The sequence below is a fragment of the Anomaloglossus baeobatrachus genome, chromosome 6 (genome assembly GCF_048569485.1).
Source record: "Anomaloglossus baeobatrachus isolate aAnoBae1 chromosome 6, aAnoBae1.hap1, whole genome shotgun sequence".
In the NCBI taxonomy this organism is placed as follows: Eukaryota; Metazoa; Chordata; class Amphibia; order Anura; family Aromobatidae; genus Anomaloglossus; species Anomaloglossus baeobatrachus.
Genome location: NC_134358.1, coordinates 491,857,637 through 491,873,760, shown reverse-complemented (window position 1 = coordinate 491,873,760; position 16,124 = coordinate 491,857,637). Strand labels below are relative to the sequence as shown.

Below are 16,124 nucleotides of genomic sequence, written 5' to 3'. Positions count from 1 at the left end.
ATGACGGGGAAAAAAAAAAGGATTTGACATGGTGTATTAAAATGTCTTAGGCCCTGTGCGCACTGGAAAACAGAATTTTTCTTAAGAAAATTCCGCAGGGTCTGAAAGATTACCGCACCGCGGTAAAAAACCGGGGCAAACCGCACCCGAAAACCGCATGCGGTTTGCCGTGGTTTTGCCGGTTGGTACATGTGTTTTATTGCATTCAATGCAATAAAGCACATTGAAGAAAAAAAAAAAAAATGATTTCCTTCTGAGATAGATAGTAGATAGATAGATAAATAGACAGATAGAAGAATAGATAGAGGGATAGATAGAGGGATAGACAGACAAAGGACAGATCACTGCATTTCTCCCGAGCTGTAATGTGAGTTCACATTACCGGCCGTGGGAAATGCCCTGTGGTTACCTCTGCTGTCTCGCTGCGAGGCTGCATTCAGCGCTGTGTCAGTGTCAGTCGCAGCTGGATGCAAGCATCGCAGGACATGGATTACGCCGGAGCTGTGTGGAGGGGTTAATAAAAGGGTGAACGAGGAGGCTTATTTGTGTTTTATTTAAAATAAAGGATTTTTCAGGGTGTGTGTTTTTTCACTTTACTTACTGGTTGATCATGTCAGCTGTCTCAGACGCGGCCATGATCAAGCCTGGATTTAGTGGCAGCGATCCGCCGCCATTAACTCCTTATTACCCTGTCTGTCACCGCATCACGGCAACAGGAAGAGCTGGGGACACTCCGGTACTGCCGCATAATGGATGCGACGCGACAGTCCCGGGGCAGCTGCGGCTGATATTCTCGGCTGCGGGAGGGGGCATTATCCCTGGCCCTCCCCAGCCTGAGAATACTGGGCCGCCGCTGTGTGCTTACCTCGGATGGACGGTAAAAATACAGCGGAGCCCACGTGGTTTTTTTTTCTATATGTCAGTTTGCTTTCTATGTGTATTCTATATGTCTGTGTGTGAGTGTGATCTGTGTGTGTTCTATGTCTGTGTCTGTTTACTCTGCTCCGCTTCCTCTTCCTGTCATAATGACATCACTTCCCTGCAAACCGCAGGCAGCGATGTACATTACCGCAGGTAAACCGCGAAATACCGGAGGAAATAAAGCAGGAAAACGCAATGAATCGCACAGATTTTGCTGTCTGCGTTATTTCACGATTACATTGCAGTCAAAGGAGTGAAATCCCGCAGCGACGTGCGGAAAAGAAGTGACATGCAATTGTTTTTGCTGCGGGAATCCCAGAGCAAAACATGCAGCTGTCAAATTCCGCATAGTGCGCACAGGATTTTTTTTTCCATAGGTTTTGCTGGTGATTCACTGCAGAGATGTTATGAACATTTTCTGCAGCGAAACATGCAGCAAAACCGCAGGAAATACGCGGCAAAAACCGGCAAGTGTGCGCAGGGCCTTATTTGAGAGATTAAACAATGCCAGACTCATGCTCAACTAGCCAGGCAAGCATTCGATCGAACCACCATCCAAGAGTGTACGGGCATCGTTCTACCTCTCTCACTAGTGACAAGACACACATGCACAACTGAGCTGAACGGTTATGTGTATGGGGAAGCTGGGAAGTTATTTTCATTTTATCCATGAATATCTAAAATGAGAACATAAGTATCCAAGCACTTGCCTTCTGGATAAAAAACCCACATCCTGAATGACTAAGGCCACGTGCTCACGCTGAATGCTGAGTTTTTTACCTCAGTATTTGTAGCCAAAACCAGTAATAAGTGAAAAATACAGAAGTGGTGCCTGTGTTTCTATGATACTTTTCCTCTGATTGCTCCACTCCTGGTTTTGGCTACAAATACTGAGGTAAAAACCTCACCAAGTACTCAATGTGTGCACGTGACCTAAGGCTATGTGCGCACGTTGCGTAAATACATGCAGTTACGCTGCGCTTTGTAGCGCAGCATAACTGCATGCGTCCTGCGTCCCCTGCACAGTCTATGGAGATTGTGCAGGGGCCGTGCGCACGTGGCGTTTAAAAGCGCAGCGCTTCGGCTACTGCCGAAGCGCTGCGTAAAAAGAAGTGACATGTCACTTCTTCCGTGCGCTTTGCCGGCAGCTCCTGCTCTGTCTATGGGAGGAGCTGCAGGCAGAGCGCATGGAATCGGCTTTCACTACAGACATTTCTGCAGCGATTTAAAGCGCACATGTGCTCTTCAGATCGCTGCAGAAATTTCTGCAGTGACTGTACGCAACGTGCGCAAGTCCAAGTCCAAGCCATACTTTATATATTAAAAAAAAATTAAGTTTACCACCCCCCTTGTGGCTCCAGCACTGCCTCTTCGAAAAAGCTCCGTCACCGCTCATTACTCTTATGACGTCACCTCTCATTAGTGTTCAGGGTCTCTTGGAGCGAAGCATGAGTCGGGAATGGCTGCTACTCAAAGTCTATGGAGTCTTGTTCTGAGGTTCTATAGCCTTTGATCTAGGAGGTAATTGAGGAGCATCTTGGGAACCACAGGACTACACTGGAGCTGGGACCTTTGCTTTCTAATAAATTGGTGAACGAGGGCTAGTGTCTTGTCTTTATGTATTTCAGATTTCCATTTGTGGACTGTCAGAATCCCATGACTACGGCGGACCTGCATGTTTGTTAATAAATGGGTGAACCAGGGGAAAGCGTAGTGGGGTGTTTTTTCAAAGTCTGTTTTTCTTTTCACTTACAGGGTTAGTAATGATGAGGTCTGATAGATGCCTCTCCATCACAAGGGCTTGATACCAGCTGACAACCCCAAACTGGCCCAGATTGCCACCATACCAAGGCAATCGGCAAGAGAAGAGCAAAGGACCACAGTTGGCGCATCTAATGTGCCGTGTCACTTCTGGGGTGGCTGTGGGCTGCTATTTTTAGGCTGGGAAGGGCCAAATAACCATGATCTTTCCCAGTCTGATAATATCAGCCCATAGCTGTCTGCTTTACCTTGCCTGGTTATCAAAAGTAGATAATTAATTGAAAAAAATATCTGTATTAGGTTAAACACCTGTAAGTGACACATGAAAGGCAGTAACGGGTACAAGTGTATAATATGTAAGGGAATGGGACATTATATATCTGCAGGATCTCTGTCATCTGTCTAGCTATATTTTTATATTTTTGTGTCTGCATATGGGTTTGCGTGTGTTGGGACGTGGGCGGTTATAGTGGCTCTTATGAGATGGTGACGGTTATAATTATGCATAATTTCACATCACTATAAACTGTAATAATAAACTTGTTGCTTTGCTTTAGGCAACTTCCTGTCTTCTCTGCTGCCTTGTGTTTCAACCAACTTTATTGGTTTATACTACGAAAACGCATGTGTTAAAAATGCAACAAAAAAAACGCATAAAAAAAAAATTCACACAAAATGCAATGAAAAAACAAGTAAACTAAGGTGTGGGATTGGTGCAGAAATTCTGCAATGTCAATTCTCAACAACACTGCGTTTTTGCTGTGTTTTTTTTAGCATGATTTTTGCCTTGGTGAAGCCATGCTAATAAAACGCTGCCTTCACAGTCCCAGCAAAGTCTATGAGAGTCCTGAAGTCTCATGCGCGAACGAAAGAACACACACACACACACACACACACACACACACACACACACACACAGCCTGCGCTTTTTTCCTGTTTTGTCAACCACCTTGGTTTTTGCAGCGATTTTACCGCAGTTTTGCACCGATTCAAATTAATGAGGAAGTGCAAACCTAATGCGACAAAACCTCAGGTTATTTCCTGGTAAAACATGAGGTTTGCTGCAGATGAAACATGAGAAAAAACATCCTGTGTGAATGTAGCCTTAGGCCATGTGCGCACACTGCATCTTTGTGGTGACCACAAAAATGCACGTTTTTTGGTCCCCAAAAAAAAACTAAAAAAAAAAAAAAAAAAAAAAGAATGCACCCTCAGCATGCATTCTTTTGCTGTGTTTTACACCACATTTTTGCCCAGTGCATTTTTTTTTTTTTTTTAAGTGTCAAATGTATTGACTGGAAAAGCTCAAAAACGCTGGCAAAAAATGCAGAAAGAATTGACATGCTGCATCTTTGTGGTTACCACAAGGATTCAGCCAAAAAAAGCTGCAACGTGCGGACAGAAAAACTGAAATCTAAGACTTTGCTGGGGAAGGACCAAAACTGGGTTGGGACCAAAACTGCGCCCAAAAAATGCGGCAAAAAATGCAGCGTGTGCACAAGGCCTACTTTGTAACCGAGTAACAGGAGGTTACGAGGGCCCCAGAACACCCAGTTTGCGTTTATTTTTAATTTCTTATTGTTTCTTTTCATTGTTTTTCCTTTTTTTAATCTTGTTTACATATTCAGTTCCAAAAACCTGTCCCTATGAAGGATTTCAGAGTGAATGATTCATTACGCTAAGCTCGTGAGCTGGGGAGCTTTTCTAAGCAATCAGGCATGCAGACATAATACTGGAGAGGCGGCATGTGCAAACACGAGCGTATATCACCACTGAGCGCAGCAATACTGAGCTCTTTGGAGCCGTGCTTCACACAAACACTTTTTTTTTAATAAGTCACAAATCTGACATTGTAAAATGCTGAATTTTAGAAATGAAGTGGACCCAAGTAATCACATCGCTTCTGCAGAATCCCACGCCGCGTCTCATGGCCTCCAACTACAGGCTGCCATCTGCAGTCGCACAGATTAATCAGACCCGGACTGCTAATACAAGTTGATTAAGTTGGGGGAGAATCGGGAATCTCGTATGGCAAAAATCTACTACATGTATTATAGTATATAAAGGCCTGAAAGGGGAACCTCAAATTCCCAGTGGAATTTTTTGCATGCGATTTCCTCCACACGGGTATGAGCCCAATATTATTATAAGTTTTATTTATATAGCACCAACTTATTCCACGCACTTTACAATAACTTTAGTAGCTAGTTGCCAGGTATGAGCAGGAGTAGGTTTGCCCTATACTATTCGGAAGGTATAGGAGGATTCTCCTTCATAGTACCGTAGACCAATATGACTATGGTAGCCGGGCAGAGTCCACAGTGACTCCTTTGGCCAGGGCTCAGTCTAGGCCTGGTTGGGCATTGCATTGAAATCCAGTTTTTTGGATGCTCCATGATGTAGAGCTCAGCGCAGAGCTCTGATGTGTGTGAATTTAGCCTTATTTTATTCTATTTATTTGCGCAAATCTCCTAAATACCAGTCCGTTCTTTCTATCCATAGGGAACGTCATATTCTTAACATCAGTTAATACTTGAGTTTCACTCGTCTGGGTCCAGTGTCAAATATATTCACGTTACCCAATCCAGCGAGTGTCTATCCTCCAGGCATTGCAATCATGCGAACACGATCACATCAAATCCAATGCAACCCAATAGTTCACAAAGGCGACGTCTTACTCATCCAGGGTACAAGGACACCGAGCTACTTGTCAAGCTGGTTACACACCTTAGGCTACTTTCACACTACGTTTTTTTAACATGCGTCATGAACGTTTTTTTGCTGTAAAAGCGGATCCTGCTTTTACAGCAAAAAAATGCATGCAAACGCATGTGCTATTTTGCAGGATCCGGTCACTGGATGTTTAGGGGCGGGAATTGGAGTCATGTAATCGGGAGTCAGTGGAACTGAACGTGACAGACTGGGAGCCGGCATCTGACAGCTGCGGAGGCTCGTAACCAAGGAAAACATCGGGTAGCTTGCTTGGATACCCGATATTTACCTTGGTTATGAGCGTCTGCACACGTAACCAACGTAAACATCGGGTAACTAAGCGAAGCGCTTTGCTTGGTTACCTGATATTTACATTGGTTACGAGTGTCGCAGCTCTTAGGCGGGGGAGAGAGACAGAGAGGGAGGGGGAGAGAGAGACTGATCACGCGAGGCTGGTTTCTGGGCATGCTCAGTAGAGCAAGCAGGATCCTGTCTATCAGCATGCCAGCGTTCACATACGTTTGCGTGCAGTATAGTCAGGATCCAGTAATAAACAGTATTTGGACGCAGCTCAAAAAAGCTACAAGTAGCGTTTTTGAAAAAAGTTAAAAAACTGCAACTCGCTGGATCCTCACTATAACGCATGCAAACGCAGGTGAACGCATGTTGACGCAAGTCCATTGCAAATGCATTGAAATGAAAATGCATTTGCACTGGATCAGTTTTTGCGTTAAAAAAAACGTTCTGGACGCATGTTAAAAAAACGTAGTGTGAAAGCAGCCTTAGAGAAACAGCAGCCAAATCTACCGACTTCTGAAGGACCAGCAGATGTTCGGTGTATTTGGGGTGTTAGGACTTTACCCAGATCATGAGCAATCCTTTCATCTCAAGAGAGATCAGCTGAGATGTGTGCACGATCCTCAGATATCGCATCTTAGGCCCCTTTCACACATCATTTTTTTGCCATCAGTCACAATCCGTCAAATTTTGAAAAAACACGGATCCGGGGACTGATGCCGCTCGATCCGTTTTTTTCTTTATGACTTGTATTAGCGACGGATCGTGATGGATGGCCTCACATTACATCCGTTGTTCGACTGATCCGTCGAAAACTGTTTGTCCGGTGGACGGAGACAATGGACAAAGTAACGTTTCTTGTCTACATCGAAAGATCGGACAGCGATAGCTCCATCGTCGTCCGTCGTTTGGTAGAATGGAAGCCTATGGGTGCAGGATCCGTCGTAATCCATCAAATGATGGAATCCGGCGACTGATTCTGTTTTTTTTTTTTTTTTAACTGAGCGTGCTCCAATTTATTTTATTTAGTATCAAATAACCAGCCAGTCAGATCCATCGCATCCTTTTTTCCCACAATCTGCGATGGATCCGTCGAGCCAGCGGATTGTGACTGACAGAAAATAACTGATGTGTGAAAGGGGCCGTAGGCTAGTTTCACACTTGCGTTGAACGGCATCCGTTGCATTGCGCTGTGTGACGGATGCAACGGATGTGTTGCATATAGTGGCACAATGGATTCAACGGATGCTGCAAAACAACGGAATCCGTTTTGATTTTTTTTTTTTTTACAGTTTACCGGTGGCAGACTATTGTGAACGACCAGCTGATCGCTCACAGCAGCCGGTCGCCGGGTGATCAGCTGATCGCTCACAGCAGCCGGTCGCCGGGTGATCAGCTGATCGCTCACAGCAGCCGGCCGCCGGGTGATCAGCTGATCGCTCACAGCAGCCGGCCGCCGGGTGATCAGCTGATCGCTCACAGCAGCCGGCCGCCGGGTGATCAGCTGATCGCTCACAGCAGCCGGCCGCCGGGTGATCAGCTGATCGCTCACAGCAGCCGGCCGCCGGGTGATCAGCTGATCGCTCACAGCAGCCGGCCGCCGGGTGATCAGCTGATCGCTCACAGCAGCCGGCCGCCGGGTGATCAGCTGATCGCTCACAGCAGCCGACCGCCGGGAGATCAGCTGATCGCTCGGACGCCCAGAATGTGTGCGGGGGGGCGGAGTGAGTGGAACCGAGCGGGGCCATGGCACTGAGGACAGGGGTGTGTGTGTGTGTGTGTGTGTGTGTGTGTGTGTGTGTGTGTACACATGCGGAGTGGAGTGCGGGAGGGGGCTGAGCCAAGCGGGGAAGTGTCGGGCTCCCTGCACACGTACCAAGGGTAAATATCGGGTATAACTAGGCAAAGCACTTTGCTTGGTTACCCGATATTTACCTTGGTTACGGGTGCAGGGAGCCAGGGAGAGCATGCGCAGTGAAATCCTGAGGATTCCGCTGCTCAAAAAAACGTTATATGCTGCGTTCCTCCCGCTGCGCGCCCAGCGGAAGCAACGCAGGTCCTTTTGGCACAATCCGTCATCCATACAAGTCTATGGGAAACAGCGGAATCCGTTAACGGATTGTGACGGAAGGAAAACAACGCAAGTGTGAAGGTACCCTTAGGCTAAGTTCACACTTCCGTTGTTTTCAATTCGTCAGGTCCGTCAGCAACGGATCAGTTGTTTTTTAGATGTCAACTGATGCAACTGATATGTTTTTCACAGGATTCCTTTCACAGGAATCCTGTGAAAAAACGGATCCGTTGCGTCCGTTACATTCGCTGTGCGTCCGTTTTTTGACGGATCAGTCATGATCCGTTTGTGTTTGGGACAGCCCAGTGGGCGTGCCAAACATGCTGGGCATGCTCAGTAGAACATGACGGAATCCAGCACCATAGACATGCATTGCAAGTGTGACGGATGGCGACGGATTCCTGCGCGGTGCGTTGTTTTCGACGGCCCGAAAAACGTTACGTTCTGCGTTGCTCCCCGCCCGGCGGTCAGTCAAAAAATGACTGACCGCGACGCAGCGGATGCAACGCAGCATCATCAGTCACAATCCGTGACCGTAATAGAAGTCTATGGGGAAAAACTGGATTCCTGCAAAATATTTTGCAGGAATCCGTAATTCCTCAAGGCGACGGATTGTGACTGAAGCAAAACAACTGAAGTGTGAACCTAGCCTTAGAGGGTGTGGGGTCAAAACATCAGCACTGGTCACTTCTGAAGCCCTACTGCGGGCTCTGGGCTATGCCGGGTAACCCAATCAGCTCATTCTGCAGCCAGGAATAAACCGGGCAACACAGAGGCCACAGAAGGCAAAAGGTGCAAAGGTTGTGGGTAGCCCAAAATAAGTTACATGGCTGAAAAAAGACCTGGGTCCACCTAGTATAACCTTCTTCCACTAATTATTCATTTTTGTCACTAAATGCACTTAAAAAAACAAATTGCCTCTGAAGTTGTCCATAATAAGTTGGAAATCTCTGCGGCATATATTGCTGTGCCTGGAATGTGAGGTGTGCAGCCCAGGTGACTGTACCCTGCAGATTGTATGTACGAGGCCTCCATGTGTAATGCTGCTAGGAACCATACAGCTCAGTGGATCTTTATATCCAGATTTTCTGGAAAATCCACAGAGTTTACGACCTGTGGGAATGTGCCCTAACAGGGTTTCCCAGATGCTGTAATAACGTGGCTTTCCAGGGCTTCAGTAAGGACCCACTTACAGCCGAGGCCATAAATGTTTACCTGGAAGCCCCCGCCCTCTATACCATTCCTCCTGCACTGTGTTCCCAGCAAAAGCCCACTGCGGTCAGCTACAGCAGGGTCTAGTTTGGTTCACAAAGGAGATGTGTTAAAGGGAATATGTCATCAGCTTTTTGCCACCTAATCTGAGAGCAGCATAACGTAGGGGCAGATCTCCTGATTCCAGTGGTGTGTCACTGGGCTGCTTAGTGTAGTTTTGATAAAAACAGCAGGTGATCATTACAGGACTACTTGGTGTGCTATCAGGTAGTCCAGCATATTCATCAGCTCTGTATAATGCTAAATCTGCAGCAAAGAAAAGTGATTTTATCAAACTGAGAGCAAACAGCTCAGTAAGTGACACATTGCTGGAATCAGGATCTCTGTCTCTACATTATGCTGCTCTCAGATGGGGGAGCAAAAACCTGGTGACAGAATCCTTTTAAAAAGGTTGTTTTTGGGACATGCAATCCCCTTTGGCTCGAGGGCCTGATCCCCAGTAGGGTCCTGTGACCTGGTGGACGGGCGGAGATCCCCTGTACGTGCACTGCTGGGATAGAGGGGCGACAGGACATTAGGGTAAATGCACATTGCAGATTTGCTGCAGAATTTTTTGCTTCACCTGAAAGATTCTTTCCAGATAAATGGGACAGTTCAGAAATTTCTGCAGCAAAATCCCCCGGGAATCTGCACCACGTGATCAGACCCCTACCCCGCACCCTCCTGTGATCAGGGGCAGCAGCAATGTGGCATTAGGTGACTTTTCCCCAACTCATTGGGCTGTGTTCATACATTGCATTTTTTCCAGGAGTTTTATGCACATTGTAAGCTGCTTTTTACTATTAGATTGCAGAAATCTCATATAATTGCTTTTTTTCCCCCCCTCACGGAAGTGGAAAACTGCTGCGTTTTTGGAGAAGCTGCCTGTCAACTCTTTCACTATAGAAAGCAATGAGTGCAGAATCGCAACGTGTGAACACAGACACAAGAGAGCTGCTGCTGCTGCTGCTGCTGCTGCCGCTGCCGCCGGGGACCTCTGCCCGGAGCACTCCCAGCATGCAGCAGCAGGCACGGGCACCTGGAGCTGTAATCACTGAAAACCCCACGTCACTGACCTCCAGCAGTACACACAGGCATGCCGTGACGAGAACTCACCCCGTGGACGTGGTAGCCCTCATTGCCGCCATCCGCGGGCTCCGAGCTCAGTGACAGCCCCATGTCGCGGAGCGGACGGTGACAGCAGGGGACACGAACCACACGACTGCACGCCCGCCAGGCCTACTAATCCAGCGCTGATGGCGCAGGGTGGAGAGGATCTGGCATCGACTGCAAAGCCTGGCGGGTAGTGACGTCACATGACAACAGGAAGGGAACTGGTAACCAGGGACGCGCATAGAGATCTCGGCTCCACAGGGGAATCTGGAGAGATCCTTGAAGCCTGAGGAGGAGCAGAACGGATCAGCCTCATAGGGGAGCCTGCCCCAATAACATATCTGTACAGAGCTCAGCGAAGAGATGGCGGATACAGACCCTCAGATGATGGTGAGATCAGCGCTTTGTCCTTAGTGTACATCATTGTCTGTGGTCAGGGAGGCCGCCTGGCATGCTGGGAGTTGTAGTCACACCACAGCCGGTTGATGCAGGTTGCTGCCCCCTGAGTTGTATTTCTAGACAATTCCAGACTGTGAAGGGTTACTCCCAACTTTGTAAGCTATCACCTGAATATAATCCTGGTGTCAGACGCTCCCGATCGTATACACGGGAGACCACACGGGAGACCACACGGGAGACCACACGGGAGACCACACGGGAGACCACACGGGAGACCACACGGGAGACCACACGGGAGACCACACGGGAGACCACACGGGAGACCACACGGAAGACCACACGGGAGACCACACGGGAGACCACACGGGAGACCCTGCCCACTCCAAGAAGGGAAAGAAAAGACGATTTTTATTCTTGTTCAATCCAAAATGTTACAAATTAGGGACGTTTTATACCATAATCTCAGCCCGAGGACCCTCATCTGACAACACGGATTGTGTGCTGGGAATAGGGGGTTGTCAGAGGACAGTAGAGCGCGCTGGCAGGCAGCCATAATGCCACTAATTGATCACAACAATTAACGATTAGTGATGAATGAGCACTATGATGCTCGGGGGCTCAGTACTCAAAACCATGGATGCTTGGATAGGCGCAACTCGAGTACCGAGAATAATGGAAGTCAATTGGGAACCCCAGCATTTTTCCAGAAGATCTCAAAGTTTCCCATAGACTCATTAAATTTGGTACATGAGTCGCGCTCATCTGAGCACCCGACACCAGACCGACCCCCGATCATGGTAGTGCCCGCTCATCACTAGTTACTAGTACCGACCCCCGATGATGGTAGTGCCCGCTCATCACTAGTTACTAGTACCGACCCCCGATCATGGTAGTGCCCGCTCATCACTAGTTACTAGTACCGACCCCCGATCATGGTAGTGCCCGCTCATCACTAGTTACTAGTACCGAGCACCCGAGCATGGTAATACTTGCTCATCACTAGTTATGAATACCGAGCACCCGAGCATGGTAATACTCGATCAGCTTTAGTCACGAATACAGAGCACCTGAGCATGGCAGTGCCCGCTCATCACTAGTTACGAGTACTGAGCACCCGTACATGGTAGTGCCCGCTCATCACTAGTTACGAGTACTGAGCACCCGTACATGGTAGTGCCCGCTCATCACTAGTTACGAGTACAGAGCACCCGAGCATGGTAGTGCTCACTCATCACTAGTTACGAGTACAGAGCACCTGAGCATGGCAGTGCCCGCTCATCACTAGTTACGAGTACTGAGCACCCGTACATGGTAGTGCCCGCTCATCACTAGTTACGAGTACTGAGCACCCGTACATGGTAGTGCCCGCTCATCACTAGTTACGAGTACAGAGCACCCGAGCATGGTAGTGCCCGCTCATCACTAGTTACGAGTACAGAGCACCTGAGCATGGCAGTGCCCGCTCATCACTAGTTACGAGTACAGAGCACCTGAGCATGGCAGTGCCCGCTCATCACTAGTTACGAGTACAGAGCACCCGAGCATGGTAGTGCCCGCTCATCACTAGTTACGAGTACAGAGCACCCGAGCATGGTAGTGCCCGCTCATCACTAGTTACGCGTACAGAGCACCTGAGCATGGTAGTGCCCGCTCATCACTAGTTACGAGTACAGAGCACCTGAGCATGGCAGTGCCCGCTCATCACTAGTTACGAGTACAGAGCACCTGAGCATGGTAGTGCCCGCTCATCACTAGTTACGAGTACAGAGCACCCGAGCATGGTAGTGCCCGCTCATCACTAGTTACGAGTACAGAGCACCCGAGCATGGTAGTGCCCGCTCATCACTAGTTACGAGTACAGAGCACCTGAGCATGGCAGTGCCCGCTCATCACTAGTTACGAGTAGAGATGAGCGAACCGGTCGCGGTTCGGCTCGAGGTTGGTTCGCCGAACGGACCTCCCGTTCGAGTTCGGTTCGTCGAACGTTCGACGAACCGAACTCGAACTGCATAGGAAACAATGGCTGGCAATCACAAACACAGAAAAACACCTAGAAAACACCCTCAAAGGTGTCCAAAAGGTCACAAACAACTCACAACACATGGGAAAGTGACAAGGACATATACTCATGCGAAAACAAAAGAGCTGGACAAGGAAAAAGAGTAGGACACACAGATATATGAGTATATGCAAGGAAACATCGATTCCATTATTGTGCAACTTGAGCCCTGCTCATTTTAGGCTTCCAATGTTGATAAATTGCCTGAGCTCGCCACGTACGTCTTGGGGATCTTGTCGTGTCCTGCAGCCAGCGTTCTCTCGGAACCTGTCTTCAGTGCTGCTGTGGGTCTGCTGGCAGATAAGCACACGTGTCTGTCCACTGACAATGTGGACATGGCTCTCAGAGGACTTTTCTTCCCCTGGGTCAGCCAGGGGACGGGAAAGGCACGCGTATTTTTGAGAGTGCTTCATGCAAAGCATCTTTTTCTTTTTCAAAAGGGGGCTCAACCGATGCCAGTCAAGTGGGGTGTGTGTGGCCCAGTTAGTGGCAACGAGGGAGACTGTGGTTGGAGTCCCCTCGCTGTGTTTCTAAAAGAACCAAGATGAACAAGTCATGGCTCTCAGAGGACTTTTCTTCCCCTGGGTCAGCCAGGGGACGGGAAAGGCACGCGTATTTTTGAGAGTGCTTCATGCAAAGCATCTTTTTCTTTTTCAAAAGGGGGCTCAACCGATGCCAGTCAAGTGGGGTGTGTGTGGCCCAGTTAGTGGCAACGAGGGAGACTGTGGTTGGAGTCCCCTCGCTGTGTTTCTAAAAGAACCAAGATGAACAAGTCATGGCTCTCAGAGGACTTTTCTTCCCCTGGGTCAGCCAGGGGACGGGAAAGGCACGCGTATTTTTGAGAGTGCTTCATGCAAAGCATCTTTTTCTTTTTCAAAAGGGGGCTCAACCGATGCCAGTCAAGTGGGGTGTGTGTGGCCCAGTTAGTGGCAACGAGGGAGACTGTGGTTGGAGTCCCCTCGCTGTGTTTCTAAAAGAACCAAGATGAACAAGTCATGGCTCTCAGAGGACTTTTCTTCCCCTGGGTCAGCCAGGGGACGGGAAAGGCACGCGTATTTTTGAGAGTGCTTCATGCAAAGCATCTTTTTCTTTTTCAAAAGGGGGCTCAACCGATGCCAGTCAAGTGGGGTGTGTGTGGCCCAGTTAGTGGCAACGAGGGAGACTGTGGTTGGAGTCCCCTCGCTGTGTTTCTAAAAGAACCAAGATGAACAAGTCATGGCTCTCAGAGGACTTTTCTTCCCCTGGGTCAGCCAGGGGACGGGAAAGGCACGCGTATTTTTGAGAGTGCTTCATGCAAAGCATCTTTTTCTTTTTCAAAAGGGGGCTCAACCGATGCCAGTCAAGTGGGGTGTGTGTGGCCCAGTTAGTGGCAACGAGGGAGACTGTGGTTGGAGTCCCCTCGCTGTGTTTTACATGCTTTTAGATGGGCATGACATGGCTTGGAGGTTGACTTTCATCATATGCAAACTGTTGGCTACCAAAATGCTGCCTTTCCAACAACTGTGGTTATAGGCAATGAGGAACATACTGATGAAGATGAGACGCAGATACCCGATTGGGATGACAACTTAAATATTCGGTCAGGGCAAGAAGAAACTCGGTCTGAGGGGGAGGGGAGTGCAAACACAACAATTGATGATGAAGTTCTAGATCCCACCTACTGTCAACCCACAGTCAGACACTCGAGGAGGTCAATAGAGGCGGTGGAGGAGGATGCAACCGACGTCGAAGTAACCTGGCGCCTTCCTGGACACAGTCGGAGCACTGGTAGCACGTCTACAACTGCATCCTCAGCCACCACTCTGCCTCTGAGCATTATTCGGGGTGGATCAACAGGTCGCATGGCCTCTAAGCCTTGCCTAGCCTGGTCCTTTTTTGACATAAAAAAAGATCGGCCAAATTATGTGATCTGTAACATTTGGCATGGTTATCTTAGTAGAGGTCAAAACCTCAGCAGTTTGACAACTTCTTCCATGAATCGTCACATGAATAAATATCATATGGCCTGGTGGGAAGCTCACCGTGCTGCAATGCGGCCTAGTGGAGCCAACCATCCACCGCCTGCCCCTTCCAGGGCATCCGCGCGCTCGTCATCTTCTAGGACTGTGGGGACAGCTGTCACACCTGTTTTTCCACCCACAACTTCCACCACTGTAACCGCAACAGGCAGTTTGCTTGGTAGGTCGTCAGTTGGTTTGGAAGGGGAAACAAGTGAGTGTGTACAGCTCTCTCAGACATCGATAGCACCAACTTTGGATGAAGGCAACATCATGTCTCCGCCTGCACTTTCCTCACAAAGCTGCATTTTTCCAGGGACACCCTACTCAACACCGTCTACACACAGCAGCCAGATCTCTGTCCCTCAGATGTGGTCAAATAAAAGGCCACTTCCTGCGACCCATGACAAAGCGAAGAGGTTGACTCTATCCCTCTGTAAGCTGTTGGCTACAGAAATGCTGCCTTTCCGCCTAGTGGACACACAGGATTTTAGAGACCTTATATCTGTCGCTGTGCCCCAGTACCAGATGCCTAGTCGCCACTACTTCTCTAAGAAACGTGTGCCCGCGCTACACCAGCATGTCGCACACAACATCACCGCTTCCTTGAGAAACTCTGTGTGTGAACGGGTGCATTTCACCACCGATACTTGGACCAGTAAGCATGGACAGGGACGTTACATGTCGCTGACTGGGCACTGGGTAACTATGGTGATAGATGGTGAAGGGTCTGCTGCACAAGTCTTGCCGTCCCCACGACTTGTGTGTCAATTCTATGTCTGTCCAAGTTCCGCCACAGCTTCTGCATCCTCCACCTCATCTGTGTCCTCCACCTCCGCCCCAAGCCTGCCTGGTCAGGCCACCAGCGTTCTCACTGCGCAGAAGGAATCACGCACCCCTCATTACTATGCTGGCAGCAGAGCGCAACGGCATCAGGCGGTCTTTAGCTTGACATGTCTTGGGAATAAGAGTCACACAGCTGAGGAGTTGTGGTCAGCTCTGCGGTCCGAGTTTAATAAATGGTTGTCTCCACTCAACCTGCAGCCTGGTAAGGCCGTGTGCGACAATGCTGCAAACCTGGGTGCGGCCCTTCGCCTGGGCAAGGTGACACACGTACCTTGTATGGCTCACGTGTTGAACCTTGTCGTCCAGCAATTTTTAACACACTATCCCGGCCTAGATGGCCTTCTGAACAGGGCACGAAAACTGTCAGCTCACTTCCGCCGTTCAAGCGCCGCAGCAGAGCGACTTGCATCGCTCCAGAAGTCTTTCGGCCTGCCGGTTCATCGCCTGAAATGCGATGTGGCGACACGCTGGAATTCAACTCTCCACATGTTACAGCGACTGTGGCAGCACCGGCGAGCCCTGGTGCAATACGTCATGATGTATAGCCTGGGCCAACGAGATGCAGAAGTGGGGCAGATCACCCTGATGGAGTGATCTCAGATCAAGGACCTATGCACCCTTCTGCACAGTTTCGACATGGCGACGAATATGTTTAGCGCTGACAATGCCATTATCAGCATGACGATTACAGTCATTT

At 48.9% G+C, this 16,124-nt stretch overlaps 2 protein-coding genes across 3 annotated transcripts in view; one reads left to right on the top strand and one right to left on the bottom strand.

Annotated features, from left to right (window-relative positions):
• Positions 1–10,303, bottom strand: part of GORASP1 (golgi reassembly stacking protein 1) — a 71,915-nt gene extending 61,612 nt beyond the window's left edge. Inside the window, exon 1 of the mRNA XM_075315407.1 lies at positions 10,130–10,303. Coding sequence (XP_075171522.1) covers positions 10,130–10,192 — 63 coding nt within the window. The 5' untranslated portion in view covers positions 10,193–10,303. The remainder of the gene's footprint in view (positions 1–10,129) is intronic.
• The window catches only part of TTC21A (tetratricopeptide repeat domain 21A), a 127,892-nt gene continuing 121,841 nt past the window's right edge, over positions 10,074–16,124 (top strand). For both annotated transcript variants that reach the window (XM_075315406.1, XM_075315405.1), the window contains exon 1: positions 10,074–10,516. In XM_075315406.1, the coding sequence (XP_075171521.1) occupies positions 10,490–10,516 (27 nt within the window). In that variant the 5' untranslated portion in view covers positions 10,074–10,489. The remainder of the gene's footprint in view (positions 10,517–16,124) is intronic.